General features: G+C 34.6%; 4 protein-coding genes across 7 annotated transcripts; 1 reads left to right on the forward strand and 3 right to left on the reverse strand.

Annotated features, from left to right (window-relative positions):
* Positions 1 to 1,395: 1,395 nt before the first annotated feature.
* LOC116309069 (steroid 17-alpha-hydroxylase/17,20 lyase) lies at positions 1,396 to 8,142 on the forward strand. Of its 3 annotated transcripts, none has more exons than XM_031719608.2 (2): positions 1,396 to 1,473; positions 5,575 to 8,142. In XM_031719608.2, exon 2 carries the CDS (start codon positions 5,594 to 5,596, stop codon positions 7,070 to 7,072), a length of 1,479 nt encoding a protein of 492 aa, XP_031575468.1. In that variant the 5' UTR covers positions 1,396 to 1,473; positions 5,575 to 5,593; the 3' UTR covers positions 7,073 to 8,142. The 3 variants fall into 3 exon arrangements, with proteins under 3 accessions (XP_031575468.1, XP_031575467.1, XP_031575469.1); XM_031719607.2 differs by lacking the exon at positions 1,396 to 1,473 and adding an exon at positions 4,685 to 4,788; XM_031719609.2 differs by lacking the exon at positions 1,396 to 1,473 and adding an exon at positions 5,019 to 5,169.
* On the reverse strand, positions 8,134 to 12,443 carry LOC116309062 (neo-calmodulin). The gene is made up of 6 exons (XM_089038122.1): positions 12,289 to 12,443; positions 10,533 to 10,563; positions 10,115 to 10,168; positions 9,539 to 9,682; positions 8,928 to 9,170; positions 8,134 to 8,276 (listed from the first exon to the last, which is right to left on the reverse strand). Exons 1-6 carry the CDS (start codon positions 12,289 to 12,291, stop codon positions 8,248 to 8,250), a joined length of 504 nt encoding a protein of 167 aa, XP_088894248.1. The 5' UTR covers positions 12,292 to 12,443; the 3' UTR covers positions 8,134 to 8,247.
* Positions 12,444 to 13,816: 1,373 nt separating this feature from the next.
* On the reverse strand, positions 13,817 to 20,104 carry LOC116309067 (neo-calmodulin). Of its 2 annotated transcripts, none has more exons than XM_031719604.2 (5): positions 19,982 to 20,104; positions 17,743 to 17,773; positions 15,615 to 15,758; positions 14,811 to 15,056; positions 13,817 to 14,223 (listed from the first exon to the last, which is right to left on the reverse strand). In XM_031719604.2, the coding sequence occupies exons 1-5, from the start codon at positions 19,982 to 19,984 to the stop codon at positions 14,192 to 14,194; spliced, it is 456 nt and encodes a 151-aa protein (XP_031575464.1). In that variant the 5' UTR covers positions 19,985 to 20,104; the 3' UTR covers positions 13,817 to 14,191. The 2 variants fall into 2 exon arrangements, with proteins under 2 accessions (XP_031575464.1, XP_031575463.1); XM_031719603.1 differs by lacking the exon at positions 19,982 to 20,104 and adding an exon at positions 18,926 to 19,059.
* Positions 20,105 to 21,050: 946 nt separating this feature from the next.
* Positions 21,051 to 26,229, reverse strand: LOC116309068 (ubiquitin-conjugating enzyme E2 J2). Its single transcript, XM_031719605.2, has 7 exons — positions 26,028 to 26,229; positions 25,860 to 25,900; positions 25,265 to 25,367; positions 24,750 to 24,840; positions 24,232 to 24,279; positions 24,010 to 24,090; positions 21,051 to 23,237 (listed from the first exon to the last, which is right to left on the reverse strand). The coding sequence occupies exons 1-7, from the start codon at positions 26,150 to 26,152 to the stop codon at positions 23,025 to 23,027; spliced, it is 702 nt and encodes a 233-aa protein (XP_031575465.1). The 5' UTR covers positions 26,153 to 26,229; the 3' UTR covers positions 21,051 to 23,024.
* Positions 26,230 to 26,255: the final 26 nt, after the last annotated feature.

Here is a 26,255-nt window from a genome sequence, read left to right on the forward strand (position 1 = left end):
TCAGTGTCTAAATACCAACGGTAAAGTAAACAATATATGCAAAACAGTTTAACAATGCAAACAATAATAGAAACGAATAAGAATAATTAACAATTATTTGCCAAAGGCGTATTTTTAACACAAGTAAATTTAATAAACAACGGAGAAAGAGTTTTTTTTTGTCTTTTCAAATTTTATCTCTACAAGCGGCACAAATCGACAAACGAGTGTGCGCGTGCGCGAGTTATTTTCACCTGTAGGTGAATATAGCAGCATAAGACGTAAATTGTGACCAATGAGCGCACCGGATTTGTTATATTCATTCGTGTAAAAATACTAAATGGGATTATATAAGCAGTATCATTTCCACAGAGTGGCTCTTCATCCACTGAAATTCCAATTGGAGTTTAGAAGTTGATTTTTGCGGAGGTAGAACAATGAAAGCTGGAACGGTGTGTTGCAAATTTGATTTTAGACCGAAATTGCAAGCACGATTTTACCATTTTATTCTGTCCAATTTGGATTGGAATACTAATTAATAACCTAACTATACAGCTTCTCATTAATCCCATATAGGTAACTGTCAAATTATTTTCTTAATTGGACAGGTCTTGTTGATATGGAATTAATTAGGTAGCTATATAATTAATAGGTTATGGGATTTCATGCTCCCCAATCAAGAAATAATTAGACTCGAAAAATTCCTTTGACTTCAAAATTGGACTCGGCCTACGGCCTCATCCAATTTTGTAAGTTCTCGAAATTTTTCTTGTCCAATTATTTCTTAATTGGACAGCACGGAGTCCTATTACATATACTAATGATAATTAATGATAATTAATGATAATTAATGATAATTAATGATAATTAATGATAATTAATGATAATTAATGATAATTAATGATAATTAATGATAATTAATGATAATTAATGATAATTAATGATAATTAATGATAATTAATGATAATTAATGATAATTAATAATCACACTTTACTAATTTATTCTGTCCAATTTGGTTTAGAATACTAAAATAACCTCGTATCAGTCCTTTGCTTCAAGGCCCCCACCACTTGACACCTAATTTTTCTATGGATTCAGAGCACTTGATTTAAATGGCACTGATTGGTCGAGTGGGTGTGATCATTCTCCTTTGCTTCAAGGCCTTCACCCCTTGACACCTAAGTTTTCTATTGATTCAGAGCACTTGATTTACCGGGCACTGATTGGTCGAGTGGGTTGTGATCATTCTCCTTTGCTTCAAGGCCTTCACCCCTTGACACCTAAGTTTTCTATTGATTCAGAGTACTTGATTTACCGGGCACTGATTGGTCGAGTGGGTGTGATCATTTCTCAAATAATGAAATGATTGTGATTTTTTACACACTTTCCTATTGGTCCTTATGATCCTTTAATTTCATGTTAATATTCGACTCTCACTCTCTTCAGTGGACATTACGACTTCATTCGAAAACGACTGAAAAGAATCTGTTGAGGTAAGTAAATATATTATTTATAAACCCCATCCTAAACGGTCACTATGTGATCAATATCAGTTTTGTCAGTAAATTCTAATTTACGGAAGTTCTTTTAGATGAAGGAAACCAGTTGATCTGTCGCCAAAGAGCAATGTAGTTGTATTTGTAGCCTAAACTTGTAATCTTCTTCATGCATTCTGCTCCAATTATATTGTACTAAAGAATCCAGAACTCGAATGAAACCAGAGAAAAATAAATTCAAAGGAATTGTAAATAAATTTGTAACATGAATACTAGCTGGAGAAACTGAAATGCGTTCGGCCAGCAAGGTTAGTCAAATATTTGCATAATAAAAATAAATTATGACTCATCGAAAAGCGGAATACATGTTATATAAAAATTATAAAAAGAGATAACTAGCTAAAAACTAGTGTGAGCTGCGTCAGTGTTTCTAATGAAACAGTAATGATAAAAAGTTAAATTATACACCGAGAAAAGATGAAAAAACTGACTGACGTTTCGGACGCTAGTCCTTCGTCGGCGTTTTTACAGCTTTTAAAGTTTTTACTCCGACGAAGGACTAGCGTCCGAAACGTCAGTACGTTTTTTCATCCTTTCACGGTGTATAATTTACCTTTTTATTATTACCGTTTAAAAATTATAGTTAGACTAATTATTTCTCGAGAAATTCCTTTATTTTTTACTAGTAAATACATCATAAAGTAAGAAAATATACACCTAATTGCAAGAACGTTGCCATAAAAAAAGGAATTATAATTAGAAATACTTATAATTTTATTTTAAATCCCCCTAGTTTAATAAAATTTACCGTTTTAGTACATACCACCAAGTTAATATCAAAAATGTCAGTCAAATCCTTCATAACAGTAAAATAAGTAAAGATAATATAGGTAAGTTGTAGTGCTTGGGAACGAGGTTATTCCGGGCAGAAGCCCGGAAGAAGGTATATAATTATCTTCTACTATTTCATTAGTGCCACGCGGTCCACATACTCTCATCTTTGCATCATAATTACCGCGACCTAACATCTATTTCACCCCGGCCTGCTCTCAGTCTGACCTCTAGCTCAGCTGGTAGAGCATCGGTAGTACAATTCCGAAGGTCGTGGGTTCGAATCCCAGTCGGAAATTAATTTTTCCGAATTTAATTCCAAGGGCTTTCGCCCGGAATAACCTCGTTCCCAAGCACTACAACTTACCTATATTATCTTCTACTATTTCATTAGTGCCACGCGGTCCACATACTCTCATCTTTGCAGTAAAATAAGTATATGTAATAGGACTCCATGCTGTCCAATTAAGAAATAATTGGACGAGGAAAATTCCGAGGACTTCCAAAATTGGATGAGGCCATAGGCCGAGTCCAATTTGGCATTCAGAGGAATTTTTCGAGTCTAATTATTTCTTGATTGGGGAGCATGAAATCCCATTACCTATTAATTATATAGCTGCCTAATTAATCCCATATCAACAAGACCTGTCCAATTAAGAAAATAATTGGACAGTTACCTATATGCGATTAATGAGAAGCTGTATAATTATTATAATAATTATGTCAAATAAAAATATTTATTATATAATTACCAATGAAATATCTATTTTTCTCTATTTCGAAAAATTGATATCCTCACACGTGAAAATAACATGTTATTCTCACGTGTGAAAATAACACCATTGCGATGGCTATTCAAAAATACACGGAAAGAATTGCCTGAAAAAGCCAAAACATACTTCATTGATAATTATATAATAAACAGAATATTACATGGGCGCTTGGAGATACGAATTTTATCTTCTCGTATTGAAAATCTCTCACTCGTTCGCTGCGTTCACTCGTGAGAGATCTTTTCAACACTTGAAGATAAAATTCTATCTATATAAAACTCTATATATTAATTGCAATTTGTTATATCGCATTTTCATTTTGATATGACAAAGTTCTTGCGATTTGATATACATATATAGTAGAAACTACAATAGATTTTTCCCGCATGTCATTTCCTTGACCTTAGGGGTGTGGTAAGTATATAAATAATAATAAATAATAATAATGATGATGACAATAATATTAATAATAGAAAATTCATTTTTACGCTCTCCCTAAGGACATTAGACATGCATCATCAGTAGAACTTTTTAAAAAGAAACTTAAAACATACCTGTTCAATTTATAATCCATGTAGTGAGACCATATTTATTATTTGAGTTTATTTTTATTCTTAGTTTATATATCTTAATGTAAAGGCATTGAGATTTTGTAATGCCTTAGAACCACAATTATTATTATTATTATTATTATTATTATTATTATTTTATATTGTGGAAATTTTACCTACATACCAGCTCATGCAAATGCACATCACAGACAATAAATTAGATCATAATAAATACACATATATATAAGTAAAAAGCAAATATATACATACAAATATGAACGATAAAAATAAAAAGATTTCCCAAATAAAAATGTCTTAAGCTGAGATTTAAAGGTGGTCTTAAATTCAAGAGCAAGATTGTTCCGTGATTCGTTGAGACTTATACTTATACCAAGGGAATAAACCTTTTATCCAATCAAAAAGGCGAAGGTTAAATATCCAACAAGATTCATGCATTTATTCGCTAGTTTATGCTCGAGGCCTCGTGTTTTCCTCGTGTTTTCATTTTGGTAAGCGTGACGTCATTAAAGTGTGACCTCATTTGTAAAGATAAAACGACTTCCGGTTCCAAAACGAAAATCACTTCTAAAACGAAAATCGCTTCCATAAAGACTTTTCTTACTTCTTTTTAAAGCAAGATTTGTTGTCCAAAGCTCTCATTGCTTGAGTTGGAGGTTAAATGTTTAATAATATTTTTCGCTTTTTGAGAGTAGTTGGACGGAAGTACTTTTATAGAGCTAAACTTGAGACGTATTTCTCAATAAAACCGCTATAACAAAGCAAAAACTATTATTAATAATTTAATCTCTTTTAAAAACTATTAGTTCTTTCATATACGACAAATAGCTCCTGTCAGGAAAAAAATGAGTAAAGAAAAATTCTTTATAATACAGCTTTACGTTATATGGACACGGAAGTCGTTTTTGCCTTTGACGTCACACTTTTAACACGTTCGCGGAAAATGGGAAGCAAGTGTCAAATTTCTGAAACTTTGCCAGTTGATAAAACAATATAAAACGATAAAAAAAATATAAAACAATATCATGAGTAACACAGTGACTTAGAAGTCGATCATTTCAACAGCTGCTAGACGCGAGTCAAGTGGTGAAACGAAGACATAATTCGGTTGGAAAAAATACGAATTTTATCAAAAAAAGGTATTGGAATGGAAAAATTTGAAAACGGTTCTTTTCTCTGAGGCATTTTAAAAAAACTAACACTATGTTTGGAGGGAAAAGCAAATTACATCGCTATTCTAAATACTCCTAATGATATGCGAAAATGAAATAACTCAAAATAATATATATTTATGTGCACGTGAATAACGCCACGGATTGGCTATAAAAGCGCCTCGAGTAAATATACACTCATTCTTGCTAAGTTTTGCCAGAGGAACGAGCTGGACTGATGGAGAACCTACCCACCCATGGGTCCACGTGGGTCGTAGTCAGCACTCCTAAGCCAAGCTGTTCCAGCTTGGCTTACACCGCCGGTCAATATTTCATCCCATCTCTTATATCAACTAAGCATGAATGGGAGTATGTGGAATTATGTGGTTATTTTTTGTCGTTCTCGCGGGTCGAGATGAAGCAGAAATTTTTTTGTTTCATTGCGATAGATAAATGTCGTATATTTATTTATTATTATCATTATTATTATTATTATTATCATTATTATTATTATTATCATCATTATTATTATTATTATCATTATTATTATTATTATCATTATTATTATTATTATTATCATTATTATTATTATTTCTTATTTTTTTACTGAACGAGTGTACATGTTTAGCATGCATTTTTTTAAATATATGGAATTAATAAGTAATGGGGGTCTCCTATCTTTTTTGAAAAGATATGCGTTTGAAGAAGGTTTCTTAAGTCTTGTCCATGCACTACTAATTAACATAAAGTTGATTGTTCTTTTCTTGTTTATAGACCATAGTAACGTGCCGTCATGTTCGTAGAGGTTCCCGTTGTTGTCGCTTTACTTGTGCTTACTACCTTATATTTCCTTATCACGAGAAAACAGGATCAAAACTCCCCTCCAGGCCCCTTCAGTTACCCTCTGCTCGGAAACTTTCCGCAGTTAGGGCCTGTGCTGCACCTTTCCTTGACAGATCTTGGCAAAGATTTCAATGGTTTGTATCGACTTCATTTGATGGGCAAAAAGATCAACGTCATCAACAGAGGTAAAACTGCAAAAGACGTTTTAGTTAATGAAGGCAAAAATGTCGGAGACCGAACATCAGCATACGTCATAGACCTAATGACGAGGAATGGATGCAGCTTGATTTTTGGGAAACTTGGTCCCACATGGAAAAGCCAGAGAAAAATGGTACACTCAGCTTTGCGGTTTTATAGTGGAGGCTCGGCGGATGTCGAAAATTTGATTATTAAGGAGGCTAATGAGCTTAATGAAATTTTAAGATCAACCAAAGGCACAGCAATAGATCCAAAACTTCCATTAACTTTGTGTGTGATGAACGTCATTTGTTCGCTTGTGTATGGAAAGAGGTACGAGTTAGACGACAAGGAATTTCATCAAATCGTCACGAATACCGAAGCTCTTGCTAAGCTAGCCTCGCCGGAAAATCCACTAATACTATTGCCATGGCTACGGCACTTTCCAATCAAAACTGTTAAACGAATGAATGAAATTATCAAGGAAAGAGATCGGATCGTAAAAGAGAAAATCGATGACCACAGGCGAAGCTATAGAAGTGGGGTGACAAGGGATCTGACAGATACTATTCTAAAATGTATGGAAGACGAGAACAACAATGGCCTCCTTACAGACGATCATCTGCACATGGCAGTCAGTGATGTTTTCCTGGCTGGGTTTGAAACAACAACCACTGCGCTTCGCTGGATTTTACTTTATCTTATTCTCTACCCAGAAGTCCAAGCAAAAATCCACCAAGAGCTTGATGAAGTAGTAGGTAGTGATCAGGCCCCTTGGTTAGAGCACAAGGAGAGGTTGCCTTACCTTCAGGCAACTATCAATGAAGTCATGCGCATTAGTCCCGTCTTTCCCATCATCCGTCGTAAAGCAATCGGAGACTTCAAGATAGATGGCTATGACATTAACAAGGGATCTTTTGTTTATGTTAATTTATGGGCAATACATCATGACCCTGAAGAATGGGACAGTCCCTACGAATTCAGGCCCGAAAGGTTCCTAAAGGATCCGGAGAAGAGTCAGAATATGTTCCCTTTTGGTGCTGGCACTCGAGTCTGCATAGGGAAATCTCTTGCAAAGTCAGAATTATTTCTGATAGTTTCTCGTCTGCTACATGAGTTTGAGTTAACTCTTCCTCCAGGATCTATGCGTCCAGACCCAACTGGTCTTACAAGTACCGTCTATTGGCCAAAACCCTTTCAAGTGTGTGCCGTCAAGCGCTTTCAGAATTTTAATAATGTAGAGTTGTGCTAACAAAGCTGTACAATATAGTCCCTTATCTTTTCTTATTCGATAAATACCGCTGTGTTTTATGACTAAACCTCATTTGGACAGGTTTAGGGCGAGTACAGACGTCGAACTTCACATGAACCGAACCTAATGACATCAAAAGTAAACCGCATTATTTATTGTTTCAAGTGAAGTTCGACCTTGCTTAAGAGCGAATCCTTTGCAAAAGTCAACTGTAATGTAAAGAATGTGCAACTTGAACAATACCAACGTTTTGAAATTCCACGGGCTTTTAATGATATCCGTGAATAGCTGACTAATAAACGAGGCTAAACCTGTACAAATGAGACTGTGGTCTTCAAAAACAGAGGTATCCATCTAATTTATATTAAAAACGAAACTGGTGTATTGTTATGACAACCACCACGTGCAGCGTCACCTTAGGAATGAATAAAAAATGTCACTATTAGTTTTGAAAAAAGAAGGAAGAAAGAGGTTTTTCTCCAGTTTTTTTCTCAGATTTATCCTAAAACTTTCAAGTTACTGGGTAGCTTTGTTTTTCAAAAATGAAGCTCGCGGCCAGTAGAATTAATCGTTGAGTAATACAAGGAAATTTAGCCGAGCGTATGCTATCCGCATTGAACAGTTTTCGTATGACTGTGAAAATCTCGGTACCGTCATGTTTTGTGTAATTTTGATTGGCTGATGTTTTTCTTGCGCAATGTGATTGGTCTAGCAGAACGTTGACTGTGTCCCGGCGTGTGTTCATGCGCTATGTTCAATTCTACTGCAATGTGAGTGGTTTCGCGTACGCCTTGCCATGTGACGACATGTGCTGCGAGCTTTTCGCTGTCATACGAAAAACTAATCTAAAAAATGGCTGTATTAAGCCCACTTTACACTGGCGATTTTTGCGACGATTTTGTGGCAATTTTCGTAAATATGAAATCTTTTGTCTCATCCTTCAAAAGAGACATTCGTCTAGGAAAATCTTGGTATCCTGAAAAAAACTTTGCAAGTAAATTCTTTACCACTATTTATTATGGACAAAATCGAAAAAAAAAAAAAAAAAAAAAAAAAAAAAAAAAAAAAATCGCCGCAAAAATCGCTAGTGCAAACGGGGCTATAAAAGTTTGGTATTATATATAGGTTGCCAGTTCTATTTTGTATATTAAATTCCACAACTGAAGGCACGGGTATTACTTGTTCGTCATCATCTTAACAAACTCTGGAATTGAAAACAAAACTAGGTATTGGGACGAGGTAAAATGAAAAGGTTTGAAATAGGGACGCAATTTTGTATTGTTATAAGGTGGTCCATACCCGTAATTAAAAAAGAAATTAAAAGAAATAAAAAGAAAAATGCTAATCAATATAGTCTTTCGTATCCCCGGGGGGGGGGGGGGGGGGGGGTACTCCCCTATATTTGCTATACGGGTATGTGCCGCCCTATAGGGCATGGTTTTTCGGCTTTTGGGTCTGGGGTAGGGTATCATTTTTTGACATTTTGTCTGGGATAGGGTATCATTTTACTACGCTTTCTGCCGACACAAAAACAATAAAAATGTTAGTAAATATTGATTGCAATCGATTGTAAAACCGTATTTTCCGTCTTTTAGTCTGGGATACGGTGTACAATTCTTAGTTTTAGTCTGGGGTGGGGTATGTAAAATCAAAATTTTAGGTCTGGGATAGGGTCAGGGTTTTGAGGTCCTGGCGGCACACCGATACTCAAGTTGGGGTGGTAGTACCCCCCCCCCGGGGGGGGGGGGGGGGGGGTTCGCATCCCTAGTTTGCGCTCTCCTAAGTCATATGCAAGTGATTAAAAAAATACTATCATTAATTCTTTTTTGTTATTAAGCAAATACCAAGAAAATACCATCATAATTGACTTGTCCATCACCATCAATGTCAGCTTCTCGGATCATCTCATCGACTTCCTCATCGGTGAGCTTCTCTCCAAGATTGGTCATGACGTGTCGGAGTTCAGCAGCGCTGATAAAACCATTGCCATCTTTATCGAATACACGGAAGGCTTCACGGATTTCCTCTTCACTGTCTGTGTCCTTCATTTTCTTGGCCATCATGGCGAGAAACTCGGGAAAGTCTATTGTTCCATTATCTGTAGAAAGAAAGAAAGACAATGCTTTTCGATTTCAGACAACGTGTCATTCCCTAGAGTATAGTTTCTTTATTTACCTGATGCTAATGAGAAGAGACATGAATATGGATACGACTCAAACAAAGAATCTTATTCTCAAGAGAATAACAAGTGGTTAGAAATGTAAAAAAAAAAAAAAAAAAAAAAAAAAAAAAAAAGCCCAAGCTGCTACATAAAAATGGACCAAAATCAAAGTTCACTCTAATATTACTACAGTAATCTATTCTGGATTCCCTTACATAAGGATCATATTACATACACGTCTATCTGATATTTTTTAACATACAAAATAATTTAAAATCGAATATTCAATGCTCAATACTACTCACCGTCTGCATCAACTTCATTGATCATGTCCTGTAGCTCAACTTCAGTAGGGTTCTGTCCAAGAGACCTCATAACTGTGCCCAACTCTTTGGTGGTAATGGTGCCATCACCATCCTTGTCGAAAAGGGAGAAAGCCTCCTTGAATTCTACACAAAAAAAGAGAGCAGAATGGATCTAACAAAAGAATTCAACTTTTTAGACTAAAGAGTACTTATTTCATCAATTCACTTTTCATTACCAGGTCATCGTTCAAAGTTAGTATATCAAGATGATAACTTTTGCGAACTACTAATTAAAAAACAATTCACAGCTTACGACCCACAATTCCTTTCGGTCTCAGATTTCAAATCTCCAAACGACGTTTTTAAAAATAGGTGTATATCGTTTAAACAAAGAAATGATATATTTCCATATGCATTGTTACAAAGAAGAGCATGCACAGTGCATATTATGTTGAGTAACAACAACGTACAACAACAACAACAACAACAACAACAACAACGACGACGACGACAACAACAAAATAACGGACACTGATTAATTTAATTTAATTATATTTTTATGTGCCTATAGTTTACCGGCTTCCAATAGAGATGTGACGAGAGGCCTGGGTTCAGAGTTTTCCTCTGGTGCTGACAGGAGCGAGACAGAAAGCAAGAGACAGTAAGACAGTTGAAATTGGAAAAAAGAAGGGTGGATGGATGGATGGATGGATGGATGGATGGATGGATGGATGGATGGATGGATGGATGGATGGATGGATGGATGGATGGATGGATGGATGGGTGGATGGATGGATGGATGGATGGATTGTACAAATATTGTTGGTGTGCATATCATCAGGTACATCTGATTGGTACATTGGGCAAAAGAATGATAAGGGGTGCGTCTGAAATGGGAAAGACATTGTGCCCAAGGAATACAAACTCAGTCTTGTGCATTGCTTGTTAACATGCAAACAATAGGTATTCATGATGCCAAATGACAGCTTCATACCTGCAATTTGTTCTTCATTCAACTCTTCTGCCTTTAATTAAAGAAACAAAAACAACACTAAAGCATCTGATTAAGTATACCATAGCATTGTAGCCAAGATACTGAACAATTGCCCAGTTGTTCACTATATATGAGCTCACAGATGGTTTACAGGGGGATAGAATTGTGAAAAATTATAAGGATTTGGAGTAATTTTAATATGTAGCTGAATTAATAGCCTTGATATGTCTAGTTTTCAAACATTTTATGAACAGTTGTTTATCCGATATATATAGTAGTATTTGTAAAAGAAGAAGAAAGAAGAGAATGGAGAAGAAAGTAAAGAAGAAAATGAAGAAGAAGATGGTAAACAAGAAGAAATCAAATCAAAAAACAACGTGAAACGCGTCCGCCAATGAATTTCCCCGCGCCGATATCCCGAGATGCGCGCGCAATATGCTTAGTGACACCTCAAAGCTGACTATAATAGTTTTGATTACATTATTCGATACCTTATCGCCATTGTAACGATAACGATACCGATGATCGCGAACACGCTCGATCCGGTGATTGATCTACATAAAGATCAGTTTTACTGAAAAAACTTTTATTCATTTATATATAAGATAAAAAAATTCAGGAGAAACAATTTGTAAAGCAAGAATATGGTAAGATAAGGCAAATCTTTGGCCGATATATACAAACTCGAAAAAAATCTTTTAAAGTATATTTAATTATTTATTGATCGTCAAAGTCCAAAACATTTGAATAAAACGTTATTCTACACTCCAGAAATTGAGCGTAGAATATGATCGGAAATGTAATTATTTTTGAAGTCCATGATTAGCAGAAAATCATTCATATTAATTTGTTTTATTAGTGGACAGTTATATTTTTCCAATCAACTAAGGTATAGAAAATCCTGAAATAATTAAAAACGAAAACTATATCACGCAAAGCTAATAAAGGCAATCTTTTTGGTTTAATTTTTGAGGTTCATAAAGAAGTATCGAGAAAAAATTTCATATTCAAAACAACTTTCTAGAAAATGTTCTTTCTAATAGTTTGCCTCTATTGCTTTGAGTTATTTTTCTTTATTTTCAACCGTTCAAATACATAGCTAAATTCTTGTTGTAGAACTAGCTCAATTATAAGGTTTAGATATTTCTTTACATTTGTATTTCGGCAGCTATTGAGTCGGAATAAATAGTTAAATTATATGAGTTTTTATTTGTGTTAATTTGGTTAGTACGCGAGACGTATATGAATCTTCTCAATCCAGATGTTTATTATCTTGAAGTTAAAGTTTATCTCTACTGACGCCAGCTCAGTTGTTCAACAAAAACAAGCGAAAGATTTGAAGTCAAATTTATACTATTCAACTCGATACTCAATACTCAGTTTTTTGCTTACAAATCATTATCAATTAATAACATAATTTTAGCAGAACTGTAAATGATGATTTTCAAAACCTTGAATTATGAAGAACATTTAAGTAAATAAAAACGTAAAAAAAAAAAAACGTCAAGTCAGGTTACATTTGGTATAAAGTTGCCATAAAACTAGACAGCTTCTAGGTATTGTAATGAATATTTACTTCTTTTTTTCGAGCGATTTTTGATAGTTTGCAACGAAAAAGGACAGAAAATACACAGAAAACACGCGAAATTAAACGTTAATTGCACGGAAATTGCACCAGATAATCGTAATGCTTGTCATTTAGCTTTTTTTTTTTTTTTTTTTACAGCAAGCTAATATGTTAATTTATGAAACTTACCATTTTTGTTACAAGCCTGTGAGCTCCAGTATGTCGATGATCAAGTTCCTGATAGTACTGAGGTATTTGGTCGATAGGAAAGATTAAATCATTAGAAATACAAATTATTAATGCTAAAAGATTTTGAAGTCGAGACAATGAAATGTGAAGTTTGCAGCCATTGGGTCTTTTAAGATAACACAAGCTGTGTACGAATAGAGAGGTTATAATTAACTCACAGGAAGTTAAAGTCATGAAACAAACGTAAGCAAAGAAAATTAATGCGTACAGCAAAGAACGACATTTTAAGTCATTTAATCTGTATTTCCATTTTTATGAATCGTTACAGATGAAAACCAGTTAATTGCTGCAGTAATTGGAATGAGGACGAAAATTCAACGATATTTCGAATCCTTCAATTTCTATCAGCATATTTATTTAGTATTTCAGTTAGGAATGTAAACAAACCAGTTAAATGATGCAAAATTTCATTTTCAACTTTGAATGAGGAGGAAGTTCAAAGATATTTTGAAACCTTCAATTTGTCACAAATTTCAGAAGTTGTAATATAAAGGAAAAAAAAAACAACATTTGAACGCTGCATAAGTATACAAAAAGAAAATAGCGCTTTAACTCGGAATAAGGACGAAAATTCAAAGATATTTGAATCCTTCAGTTTCACAAACCTCTATACAGCGGTTTTATGGTTGAAAACTAGTACAATGCTGCTTAATTTTAATAAATGTTTCGACTTGGCAGTGACTTTGGTCGATAATTTAGCAATTTACGACAGTTGTTGCGGTAGAAAAGGTAGTCAAATACTGCTTAATGTTAATAAATGTTTCGACTTGGCAGTGACTTTGAATATGGTCGATAATTTAGCAATTTACAACAGTTGTTGCGGTAGGAAAACTAGTTAAATGCTGAATTATAATAAAAACAAAACGTTTCAACTTCCGGCGAATGAGGAAGAATATTCAGAAGAAATCAATTAACCCCCCTCCCGTGTTTGACAATTTTCAGCGGTTTTTATAGATGCAAACCACACGTCAAATGCTGCATAATTTGATTTTGGAATGAATTATTCAGCATTTACATAGCATTGCATAGGACACTGTTAGGAGTGTGGTAGACCTAATCCAATGTTTTCCAATTTCAGACCACGTGTTATTCTCTAGAGTTTTCATTCTTATTTAACTGCAGTTGCTCATGAGAAGCCAAATGAATATGGATACAACTCAAACATAGAATCTTATTCTCTAGTGAATGACATGTGATACGAAATGGGCAAAGCATCATGCCCAAGTGGATCTGGTTCATATTTACTGCCAACTTGTTTTTACATCGAAATTAGAATTTATGAAACAAGCGGACTGGATCTAATTGTCCAGCGGGGAGCTTCAAAGTCTATCGTTAGCTGCAGTCGATCAAATGTGGTAAACATTTTTTTTCTTTTTATATTTATTAGTGAGTATATAAGTCGATCAAATGTGGTAAACATATTTTTCTTTTTATGTTTATTAGTGAGTATATTAGTGTAAATCAGGTGTTGTCTTTTACAATGATCTTTTATTTAAATTCCGTGTGCTTTGTGAAGTGAAGTTCGATAGCCCCAGTCCCCTCCCCTCCTCTTTCCTAGATTTCTGACATTTAATTAAATTACTCAGTTCCTTCAGCATCGTCTGGATTATGGCTTTTTTTCGAGGAAAGGTTGCTTTACACGTCTCCCGCCAAATTTCTGAGCATGCGTAATAGTCTGAAGGTGAGTTGCTTATTCCTTATACTTATCTTCAAGTAGAAAATAAATATCAATCGGAATGATGAAGAAAGGTTTTTAATTAATACTCGTTTAGGTCATGTGTTTAGGTGTGAGTGTATGTGTTGAGTGTATGTGCAAATTTCTTAGGTGGTCTGAATGAGCGATCTAGCGGAGCTTCACCATCATCTTGTAAAACTCTATCAAAAATAAAAGAGAGCGTTATACGTAACATTGAAGAAAATGATTTAAGGTTTAACTAAACTTTGTAAACCGACTCCCGGTGGGCTAAATTGGTAGAGCACCGGTCCGTTGTGTGAGAGGTCGGGGTTTGAATATTTAAGTTTGGGCTGGACCAACTCTCAGGTTCTTAAAATATCTGAGAATTAAGGTGCTACCCTTGCTCTTTTAAAAAAAAATGCTAGCTTGTTAGACCTTCGCCGTGGCCAGGATGACCACGTAAAATAGCGCTCTTGTCCCTGTCTTTCAGAGACGTTAAACATATAGGCCACAAACTTAGTTTATCTGCATATAGGGGATCAATATGGGTTCAATCCCCTTAAGGGACTCTCGCTGTTACTCCCTGAAAAGTCTTCAATGCCAAATATTTTGCCAAAATCAACCAAAATAAAAGCTTTTAGGGCGCATGCAGCCTGAAATTGAGAGAGTTTTTGGTAATAGATGACTGCCAAGAAAATAGCATAGCAGTGATGTGAATATATATATATTCCATGAAGAATTTTGATCATGCGCAGTAAGTTTTAGAGTATCAACATGAACAACAAACCTTCGTAATTTATTTGCCCGTCGCCATCAATATCGGCCTCTTCCATCAACTCTTCAAGGTCATCGTGTGGAATGTTTGCAGTTCCAAGATTGCTAAAGATCATATTCATTTCGTCTGGACTGATGAAGCCATTGCCGTCTTTGTCAAACACACAGAAGGCCTCGTAAAGCTCTTTGTCTGTATTGTCATTGTTTTTCATTTTAGACATGACGACGAGGAATTCTGTGAAGTCCATGGTACCACTTCCTGTGGGTGATGGAATATATATATTCATGAGATGCTTTCAAGGAAACGAATAGGCGAAACAAAGAATGAATGAACGTAACGAACGAACGAGCGAACGAACGAACGAAAGATCAAATAACGACGGAAGGAAGGAAAGAAGGAAGGAAGGAAGGAAGGAAGGAAGGAAGGAAGGAAGGAAGGAAGGAAGGAAGGAAGGAAGGAAGGAAGGAAGGAAGGAAGGAAAAAAGGAATGAAGGAAGGAAGGAAGGACAGCGAACGAACGCGTGGTCGAATAAATATACATTTGAACGAGCACTGGGACGAAGGAACGAACAAACAAACCAACGAAGCAAAAGGAATTAACGAAATGACCAGCCAACCAGCCAACCAGCCAACCAGCCAACCAGCCAACCAGCCAACCAGCCAACCAGCCAACCAGCCAACCAGCCAACCAGCCAACCAGCCAACCAGCCAACCAGCCAACCAGCCAACCAGCCAACCAGCCAACCAGCCAACCAGCCAACCAGCCAACCAGCCAACCAGCCAACCAGCCAACCAGCCGAATATATGTACTCATACCGTCTTCATCAACCTCCTCAATGATTTTCTTCAGTTCAGCCTCGGAAGGGTTGACGCCTAGTGTTCTCATCACTGTAGCCAACTCTTTAATTGTAACTGTGCCATCACCATCCTTATCGAAGACTGTAAAAGCTTCTTTGTACTCTAGTGAAAAAGGATTTTATCATTTGGACCGTCAGTGTAGATCCGATTTTAAAAATTATTTTGGATGAAAGGCTAACAAAAATCCAAATGAAATCACACTTTTTCTTAATAAAGGAATTTGTGCAATTTTTTTTATTTTTTTATTTTTTATTTTTTATTTTCTATGGCTAGAGCCTAACTAGAAAACTTCCCAGTTTATTTAATCTACGGACACACGGTGCAGCATTGCGCGCAATGTTGCATACAATTGATGTTGCGAGGCATGACACACGACGCAATTTGTTGCACGCAACGTTGCTGAAATAGAAAACTATCCTACTCGAGTAACATTGCCTGTAAAGTTTAGGAAAATTATAATAATTACTTTGTAATGAGTAAATGTAATAATAATTCATTTTGTAAATATATCATTAATTGTAAATTATTATGCGAAAATAAATTGAGTTGAGTTGCTTTGAGCTTTGCATCAGGGATAATTTAGTTCAGAACTGGACACACATTATTCCAGTTTAAAGATTGGATTCAATTTTCATAAGAATGTTAAAAAGTCAAATAATTCTTACTTAATTTTTGGAAATTGAGTATGAATTGTTTTAATTTCAATTACTGGAATAACCCTTAAAGGTCTAACAATCACTGGTTTAAGTTTTTCCCCGATATTCGGATGGGAGGTATTGTATTTTAACGAATTTTCATAGGAGTCTGTGACGTCAAACACTCAACACTAAACATCGCTTCGCACATTTCTTTGTAAATAACTTCATGTTTTACTTTATTTCTATTAAGCCCAAAGGTCCGCTTAAGGACGTAGCGTACATAACTTGTGGTTAGAATCATTTTAGGGTATCTTTTCTTCAATACTGAGTATAAAACTAGAAGATATTTTGGTTACAAAACAAATAAATGTATGGAGCGATGTTTAGAGTTGAGTGTATGACGTCGCAGACTCCTATAAAAATTCGTTAAAATATAATACTTCCCATCCGAATATCAGGAAAAAACTTTAACCAGTAATTATTAGACCTTTAAGGGTTATTCCAGTAAAGTTTTAGCTTAATTAAAATTTTGATGATTTTCGTGAAAATAGAATGAAAATGCCATCCACAATCAGAGTCTTAAATTCTGAAGTATTCTAGCTAGTTTGTTGAACAACAGTAACTAAGTGTAGTCAAAACATTGAATTGTTTCGCAGTCTGTTTCCTGGAACAGTACAATACCGAAAACACTGCTATATATAGAAAAGGACTTGTCAGTGTGTGTACCCTATCCGTTCTTCATATCCTGCTTCAATAAGTCACAGTATTAATTGCTTTTAAAAAATCGTTCTTGCCTTATAAAGGCAGTAGCTAAAAAACAGTGGCCCGTGTTACTGAAAATTTAAAAGCTGGTTTTGTGGAGGGAGAAAAACCTGAGAACTAGCCGAAAAAAAATACTCGATCAAAAGAGGGAAGTTTTTTGTGGCGTGTGAAATTACAGCTGCAAAAAGGATTGTTCGGATTAATTCTTAGAATGGATGAAGGTTATAAAAAGAAACCCAGGTGAGCAAATTCAAAACATATATACTCAAGCTGAACAACAACAAAATTCAATAAAATGCAATAAGTTTTTTTCAATAATTCATTTCATAAAATTCAATAAGTTTTTGGCGAGATAATAATCAATAATAATAATAATAATAATAATAATAATGATATCAATAATAATAATAATAATAATTACTTTATTTACGTGTCGAAATTTTCTAGTTTACAATAAATTGTGAACTAATAGAGGACACCTATCTTCCTATCTTCCTAACTATACATTATAAAACTCCCTCCCATCCCATCTACCCTTCATATGTAATTTAAAAATAAGTAAAAAAAACCCCTGCAAAATAAATATCAATAATGATAATAATAATAATAATAATAATAATAATAATAATGACAATAATGATAATATAATAATAATAATAATAATAATAATAATAATAGCTAAATACCTCGAATCTCTGTCTCTGTCAGGTGTTCAGTCTGTAAAGGAACAAATAAAAAAAATATGCAAACTTGAGAGAGTCGGCCAAAGGTATATTCTTCGTGCTTTTTAAAAGGAGGGATCGAGGCGGGGATAGATTGGCTGACTAGATACCCCCTTTGAAGTTAAAAAATAAAAAGAACAAAGGCCCTCCAAAGTGGCGTTCTGAATATAATCGAAAGATTGCCAAAACTTTTTTCACAATCCAATTGTTTTTTATATCCTTTCTATATTTTTGTAGCTTCGATACAAGAAATTTATTCTTATTTTAATTTCTCAAAAGAACTTATTTACTCTCTCCTGCTGACTTATTTCAAATGAGATTCATTTTTCTTTATGTTCTTCATTTTATTCAATTCTGCTTTAAAACAAATGGTAATTTAAAAAATATTTATATTAAATAAAATGAAATGTAAAAACGCTCTTTATCATAGAAAAATAGAAAAAAAGGAAAGTGTTGTCGATATCTCTTTTTAAAATTAAATATGTGAAAATAAAAAAAATAGATAAATTAACAGGACACAACGAAATAAAAATGAGATTTCGCAGTATCCCAAGCAAAAATAAAGTTACGTTTTAAAAAGCATTCAAATATCAGTTATCGATACATTGAAACAACACTCTTGGCTGATCTCATATCAGTGTATAGCTAACTCACAGATCGACGTAATAAAACTGGTAGGTTGATCTCATTCTGGACACAGCTAACTCGAATTCAACGTTATATTTTAGAACTATTATTAGACGTTTTTGGAGTGGTCATTGATTCTTTGCTGTCAACCCTCTTCCTATTTTGGAATATTTTCGTCATGCCTTTTGTAAAAAATAATGCTTTGTAGTGGACGTACGCTAACGGGCGTAAACGTAAAAGATACTACATACACTTAAAAATGATAAATTATAAATTAAAATAGTAGGAAAAGCATCGGCTCAACATCTCCAAACGACACATGAAAACAATTTTTTTTTAAAATAATGCACTTAAGTCGGATAGGAAGACTCCTCAAGGATATATGATGAATACTGCAACAAGAATATCTTTACTGAATTATGTTTTTTCTACTGATCCTATACTAAGTATAGCTAGGTACAATTCCATCTTAAAAGCAATCGCCGCGGACTGAAACATTTATAAGAATTATTGAAATTACCAAAGCCAATGCATCTGGGCCCATGGTATTCTTCTTGAAGCTGAGGAAGTACTTAGTAGATACTAGCCTCGTCGTATTCTTTCGCTGCGTCAAATGAACTCAAAATACTATCTTGTGTTTGTAGATTTAGTCAGTGTTAATGCAAAAGGCTTCAGTTTCAAACTGGTTTCTCATTGGCTGGTGGCATATTGGCCATAATATTAATAGGTAAATGCTTACACTTAAGTGCAAAATGTAGCACACTTAATATTGAATTAGCGAACAAATTAAAAAAAGAAGGAAGACGAACTGGAGTGACAAAGGAGTACTTTTTATTACTCTTTCACAAGTTTTTTTTTCGATTTTTAAACTTTTTTTCGACACAATAAAATTTGTTTTTACAGTGTAACTATAGTCCAATACGGATTGCACGGCCCGACAGACCCGTTATGGAAGTTCAACTGCTGTTGCCTAGTGACCTGTTACAATTCATCATTAATAATTGATACCATTTTTTGTCTGTTTTCTTTGCCGATTTGTTTTCTTAGCGGAGAGACTTAAATAGAAACAAGAGAGTGTATTGATTAACCGCTGCTTGAATTGGAAGAAGTTAGCTTGCCGTAAAATGAATTTCAAATCAAAGTGGAAAAACTGACTTTGCCTTGTTTAAGAATACATTTTGCCTCGTAAATTTAAGAAGGAAAAAAAAAAAACTAATTAAAAAGAAATAGAAAAGGAAGCAAAGAAAAGGAAGTCATAAATCAAGTGAAGTTGGTCAGAAAGGTGAATAAATGAATAGGGATAGTAATAATTGCCGAGGTTTTAATACAAATATATTTGTTTTTTTTTGTTTTTTTTCAAAGAGAATAATCCAAACAAATTGCAAGATTTCTTCCAAATTCTCTTCCCATGCTGCATTCAATAGTATCGACATTCACGATTCGAAAGTCACGATTTAAAACCCACAATGCAAGTAATATATACAGCTTGTGCATAATGCCTAACTACATACGCAAGCAGAAACCTTAGAAAATAGATTCCACCAAAGCTTAAATTTATACATTTATTAGTACTTACCATTTTGAGCGAAAGGTTTCGCTAAGCGAATGGTTAAAACCCAGTAGCAGGAATAGTTTTTCATTGATAACTCAGTAAAGAACAAAAACATTAATCTTCAAACAATGAGAAAACTGCTTTAAAATAGCTATGACTTTTATTAAAGTCAAGTCAAATAACATTTTCTTTACAATGAAAGCTTGCATAATTGATATTTTTGAAGTTTAAGAATTATGAATTTGCATTTTCCATCTGTCAAAATAATCATAGTAATACGCGCTACTCAGCAGCATAAAAACATGTTTGGTAAATAGGCCACGTATATATGGGACTGCATGATAAAAATATCTTAACATGTAGAACCTTTTAACTATAGACTGGTACACGATAGTCGGTGCATTATGGGTAATCAGGGCAAAATTCCAAAGAAGCGAAACGAGAAAAGTTATGTTTTCCGTTATATTTCTGCCTTGGGATGAATTATAAAAGCAAAACCTTTTTCTGTAAATTCATTATCCTCTGTTTTATTTTTAACAGAGTTTTTATCCCAGTCGAGTGCTTTGTGTTGATGTACAAATTTTTTTAAATCAAAATTTGAACATTTAGAACAAGTCTTAGCCGCTAACAATAATTAGTGTTCCACTCCCCTGATAACCAGTGAAATGCGTGGCTCAATGCAATCGGGTCAAAAATCAGAAATAGATCGGAGGTTTCTTCATCCACGTAAAATGCAACGAAAAACATACTGTTCTCGCTTCGCTTCTTTGAAATCTTGCCCTGATTACCCATAATGCACCGACTATCGTGAACCGGTCTATTGTTTCGGTGAACAATAGCTCTAAGTCCACAGGTAGCCCTTTTAGTGAGATTACCTTTTGTGTGGCATAAGCTTTGAGTGAGACTTTCGAAATTTCTATTCTTTCCAATATTGATATTTCAAATGCTTTTATCTTTGAAAAGATAAGACCACATACAAAAATACTGCAGCCGTACTACTACACTATTCACATATAAGTGATTAAAAAAAATTTTTTTTTCTCCCCTTGATATACACTTTAAAGTAGTCGTAATAAAAACGAAGAACTACCGGTTCCAGAATTTTCTCTTTTTACAAATACATTTTATTTTCTTATAATACGCAATGGTTTGAATGTCCTTTCCCTTTCCCTCATTTACATACATGCTATTAGCATGATATCTTTACATCCCAACCACTGACAATTTTAGCAAGTATTTTTTTCCTACTGAAGTGCTCTTTAGTTTCGGTACAATGTCTTCTATTATCAGGCTTTATACAGTACGACACATTTCCTTGAGTATCCTTCCTTTGTTTAAGAGCAGAAGAGGATACACGAGTATGGAATGCAATGATAGCCATGGCCTAAAATCAGAAAATTGAGTGTCAAACTAAAGGGAGATCCCCAACAGACATTGGCTATTGGTCTTGTGGACACCAAACTAAGTGAAATCTATAATATACAAAATTAACTATTTTCTTTTTACACTTGTAGTAATTTTTGTTTATATACTTCGATATGTATATGTAATAGGACTCCATGCTGCTGAGCAAAAGTTCTGAGGACTGACAAATTGGCAGTCAGAGGAATTTTTTGAGTCTAATTATTTCTTGATTGGGGAGCATGAAATTCCATTACCTATTAATTATAATGGGGCCTAATTAACTCCATATCAACAAGACCTGTCCAATTAGGAAAATAATTGGACAGTTACCTATATGGGATTAATGAGAAACTGTATAATTGAGTAATTCGTTATGTATTGAAGTCATAAAGCATGTACATCGATGTACATCATTTTCGTACCCAAACCCTCTTCAGTTTTCTAATGAAAGGTCTGGGTACTAGATACTACACAAAACCAGGATTTTGATTGGAGCAGGGGTTAGACCGAGGCAGGGTTTGAACTAACCAATATCAAACAATGACTTCAATTTTGTGACAGGCAAGCTGTAGAAAAGTAAGACATTTCCAGCTTCTTAGCTGATAGAATCATGATTATCTAACTAAGGCTGGTTCATAGTTTATTTAATGCATGGGTTCGATTGCAGTTAAGAGAGTTTGGGCATACCCCCCCCTGGATCAACCCTCTGGCATTGGATGAAACACAACAGCGTACTAAAATTATTTCAAATGTGTTTCATATAACCCTTATTGCTTTTTTTTTTCTCATAACCTGACATTCTGGTAATATTTGTTCATAAAATTGTTGAAATTTTTTTATAGTTACAGATAAACTTAACTGCAAGGCAATACTTTGGGCAATATTTTTCTCAGTGAGTTGCTGCAGCATAACATGAAAGTGGTTATTTAATAGTTCTCAAAGCTAATATTCATTCATGACCTATTTACCAACGAGATGTTTGCCTTATGATCCTTTTAAAATAGCTTAGTCATAGATCTATAGATACTCCATCCATTCTTCTTTTAATCAGCTAACATTAATAATTCATATATGTATATTGTCATTGCTATTAGACACCTCCGTACACCATTACCATAATGGCTGATGAGCAAACGAAAATGAGGCCACCGAGTCATCTTGTAAGGCTGAGCAAGGCTGCTCATTCTAAATAAAGGTGGATAGCATGAATTCAGGTCAAAACAAAAGGTCATTTTCTTATACTTTTCTTCAATAAACACATAACATGTGCTTATATCTTTTGCAAACTAATGACAGGTGACCTCGTTTTGCACTTGTCAGTCATTGTTATGAAATTCTCTTTTCTTCAACAACAATCCTCTTCATTCATTCTCACTATTTCCATGGTGACCATACTTGGTGAACATTAAAATTTTATCTCCAATGCAATCAATTTTCCTCCTCTCCTCCTAAAATTTTCCATGGATTAGTCAAGGGGCACTTCTGACATAATTTAAGGGGAATTTGTCCATTAGATACAGCACCCTAGAATTATCATCTTCATATAATGTTTACCATCACCAGAACTACATAGTACTGTACTATTATGGAATATGTGGGTTTGGTGAGTGATTTGGGTGCCAAATATTATTATTATCTGGATTTTTTATAGATATTCCTGCTACTAGCTATTTTCAACAGCTCTCAAAACACACTTGACTGTGTACGCAAAAGCAGCGAAGCCAAGTATGACACAGATATTTACTAACGTGCTGCCCATAATTCCATGGTTGCCGCCTGCAATGTTCTCAGAGTCCAAACTGGAAGATTGTACAAGATTACTTGATTTTTCTGATGAAAGTAATTCTCCTCTTTCTTTCAGTTTTGCTTGAATTTCCTATAGAAAGGAAAAATATTATATTATATGTTTGACTTTTGCAAAATTTGATGAATGCAAGCCTACCCTCATAATACAGTATCATCTTTAATTAAAGTAAGTGCCTCACACAATGAAATGCAAATAGGATATTAGCTTATTTGTGACCAGTTATAAGGTTAGGCCAATGCATGTCATGGGCTAAATCTTTGCTGTAGGATGTATTGTGGTTTTATGTAATCTACATTGTATGTACCTTATCACTAACCACAAGTTTTTGAAAGCTAGACAACTTGGCACATGCTCAAAAGGAAAACTGTTGAGCCAGGCAGAGTTTAGCCTGCGTCACATCCGGAATTTTCTTCGTATTTACGAAGAAAATTCCGGATGTGATGCAGGCTAGGCAGAGTTTTATTAACCATTATATAATTAAAAATAGACATGTAGTATGACATGGTCGCATACACTGCTAATGCGTAGTCTTTCACCTCAGTGAGTCCAATGGGTCAAAGCTCTGGTTCAAGCTACAATCTATAATCCACAGTAATTGGCTCATGCTGTTGTGGTCTCCCTGCCATTTTAACTTTTGTTTGTTATATTTGATTTCCTCTATCTGTAATATGTGAGGGGACTAATGTACTTGGCATACTGCATGCTGTAGTGATTTCCCAGCCATTGTGTGCATGTTGTGTGTACAAACTTTTTTTTATGCATCATTGCTGTATGTTTGTAATAGTTTATGGCAAAGCTCAATAAAATTAAATTGAAAAAATAAAACGCGTTCGATACTTACTTCAACAATATTTGGAAATAATTCACAAAAAGTTCTGTCCTGCAAGTTGAAAGCTCCACTAGCATATGCAAATTGCCTTTTCTAAATTAAAAAAAATAGACAAATAAAAAAAAGGTATCCAATATGTTCAATTCAATGTACTATGCTTATTTACAATACCACTGAGATTTGGGAATAAATTGCTATCAAGCCTAGGACATAAGAAATAGGAGAAAATTCTACCTGAAAGTCTGATGTTTCAATACTGCCAAGAGTTGGTGCTGTTTCAGTCTAAAATATATATAAACAAACAACAAACATTAAAAAATGAAATTAAAAATTAAAAAAAGACAATGATGCAGAAAGAGTTTCCACATGACTTCACAGCAGCCATGTTGGGGTACCAAAACAATACATTTTTCAATCCTTGGGGAATTAAACTCTATTTTTATGCAAAAACTTTGCAGAAAGTTTCTGCACCATCCCTGCCCTTAACTCCTTAAAGAAATTAACTCAAAGGCATAGCAAGGTCTTGGTCATTTAGGGGGGGGGGGAGGAGAGATAATGTACCATTTACCCACCAACAATACACATGCATATGTTTCACCCTTACCATAGTTTCCAACAATATTCACAAGCCCAGAAAAACTTTGGGGGGAGGGGAGGGGGATGGCAATTGCTACTGCTCCAGCTCCTATACAACAGGCATCACTGCTGGTCAAAAAAGTAAATTCCTATTTCTTTAATACTGTAAGACTCACCATAAAACTCAGGAGTCCTGTTAAAATAGTAGATACAGACCAAGCTGGATTCCATGTGTCAGGGTGAAAATCACTTATTGAAAGACATAATCTATATATAAAAATATATATATTAATAAACCCCTTTTTATCCTTCTACTTCATATACATAATTTTCATAAATCCTACTTTCTGATTGGTTGAGAAGTTTGCTTTTGCACAATATCTGTGTAGTGTGCAGTGATAAAACACTTGGGGATTGGCAGAACCCTTGAGAAGCATTGAGAAGCACTATGCAACATGACATGCTTGAACAATTTTGCCAATCAATTTTTGTTTAATAATATACAGTACTGCACATAGCACCCATGCAGTATTGTTCTTATTTCTGATCTAAACACTGATTGGATAGCGAGACAAATTGGTAGTCCCAGTTTTAGGAGCTTCGCACTAAAAAATTTGGGGATCAAACCAATCAGAGCATAGATGTTACAACTCAGATATTTTAAAAGGTAAAATAACAGGAATCAATTTACCTTGTATTGACTTTGAATCTCCCATTAGGTGTGATCATGAAGATCCTTGGTGGTTTAAAAGGAAAGTCCTTGGGGAATACCAGCTTACCATGGTAAAACCCACCTAAAACAGTTTGGAAAAACCTTCAATTTTCTTATCAATATCCTAATCCTAAGGCAACCTCAGGTTATGGGGACCCTTTTTAAGAGGACCCTATGTACAAGACCAAATTCAGTGGCACAGGAAGCCCACCACAATTGACACTTCTTTGACGTGACCACGTAGCTCCAAACAACAAGATAAGGGAACAAATGAAACTAATCAACTTTCAGCTCCTACTTTCCTACTTTTTTGTTGACAGCCTCTGTCTGTGGGTTAAATGTAATCTCTCAACACCATTTACATAAAGTGTAGCTTGTATAGTCTTCTTGAAATTACGTTGTAACAGCTGTAATAAACAGCCCATTTGGCAGCCCTTTACGAGTTTAAACTACAAATTCTCTAATATCAACAATATATCTGTTAATAATAAGCTCCATCGTGTCATAAATAGCTGAAATGACTTGAGTTTTTCTAAAAATACTTAAATTTTGCTTTGATACGTGTATAACTTACCGTCATAGGGAGTGTTTTCTGGACCTCGTACGACGTAATGCCTAAAAGTACCGAAAAAATGCTCAATAATGACTTCAATGGTTACAAATAATAACATTTAAGTAAATAATAAGTATAACAATTAGAAAATAATTAAGGAAGGAATCCATTTTAAGTCAAAATCCTCACCATTCCAAGATATTTGAGTGTAAAGGACAGGCTGTTATATAAGGAACTGGGTCTCGACGGATTCGAAGATAGTCCTGCTTTAGTCGAGCAGAAGCTGTAGTGTGAATCCTCTTAGGATTCGCCATAAATAAAATAAAATATATATCGAATCGAATCGAACGATCCACGAATAAAAATAAAACCAAGATGTCTGGCGGCACTATATGGAAGACCCTTTGACAGGGGCTT

The sequence above is a fragment of the Actinia tenebrosa genome, unplaced genomic scaffold (genome assembly GCF_029948245.1).
Source record: "Actinia tenebrosa isolate PJP-AT-01 unplaced genomic scaffold, QUT_ActTen_1.0 PGA_scaffold0__85_contigs__length_37466705, whole genome shotgun sequence".
In the NCBI taxonomy this organism is placed as follows: domain Eukaryota; kingdom Metazoa; phylum Cnidaria; class Anthozoa; order Actiniaria; family Actiniidae; genus Actinia; species Actinia tenebrosa.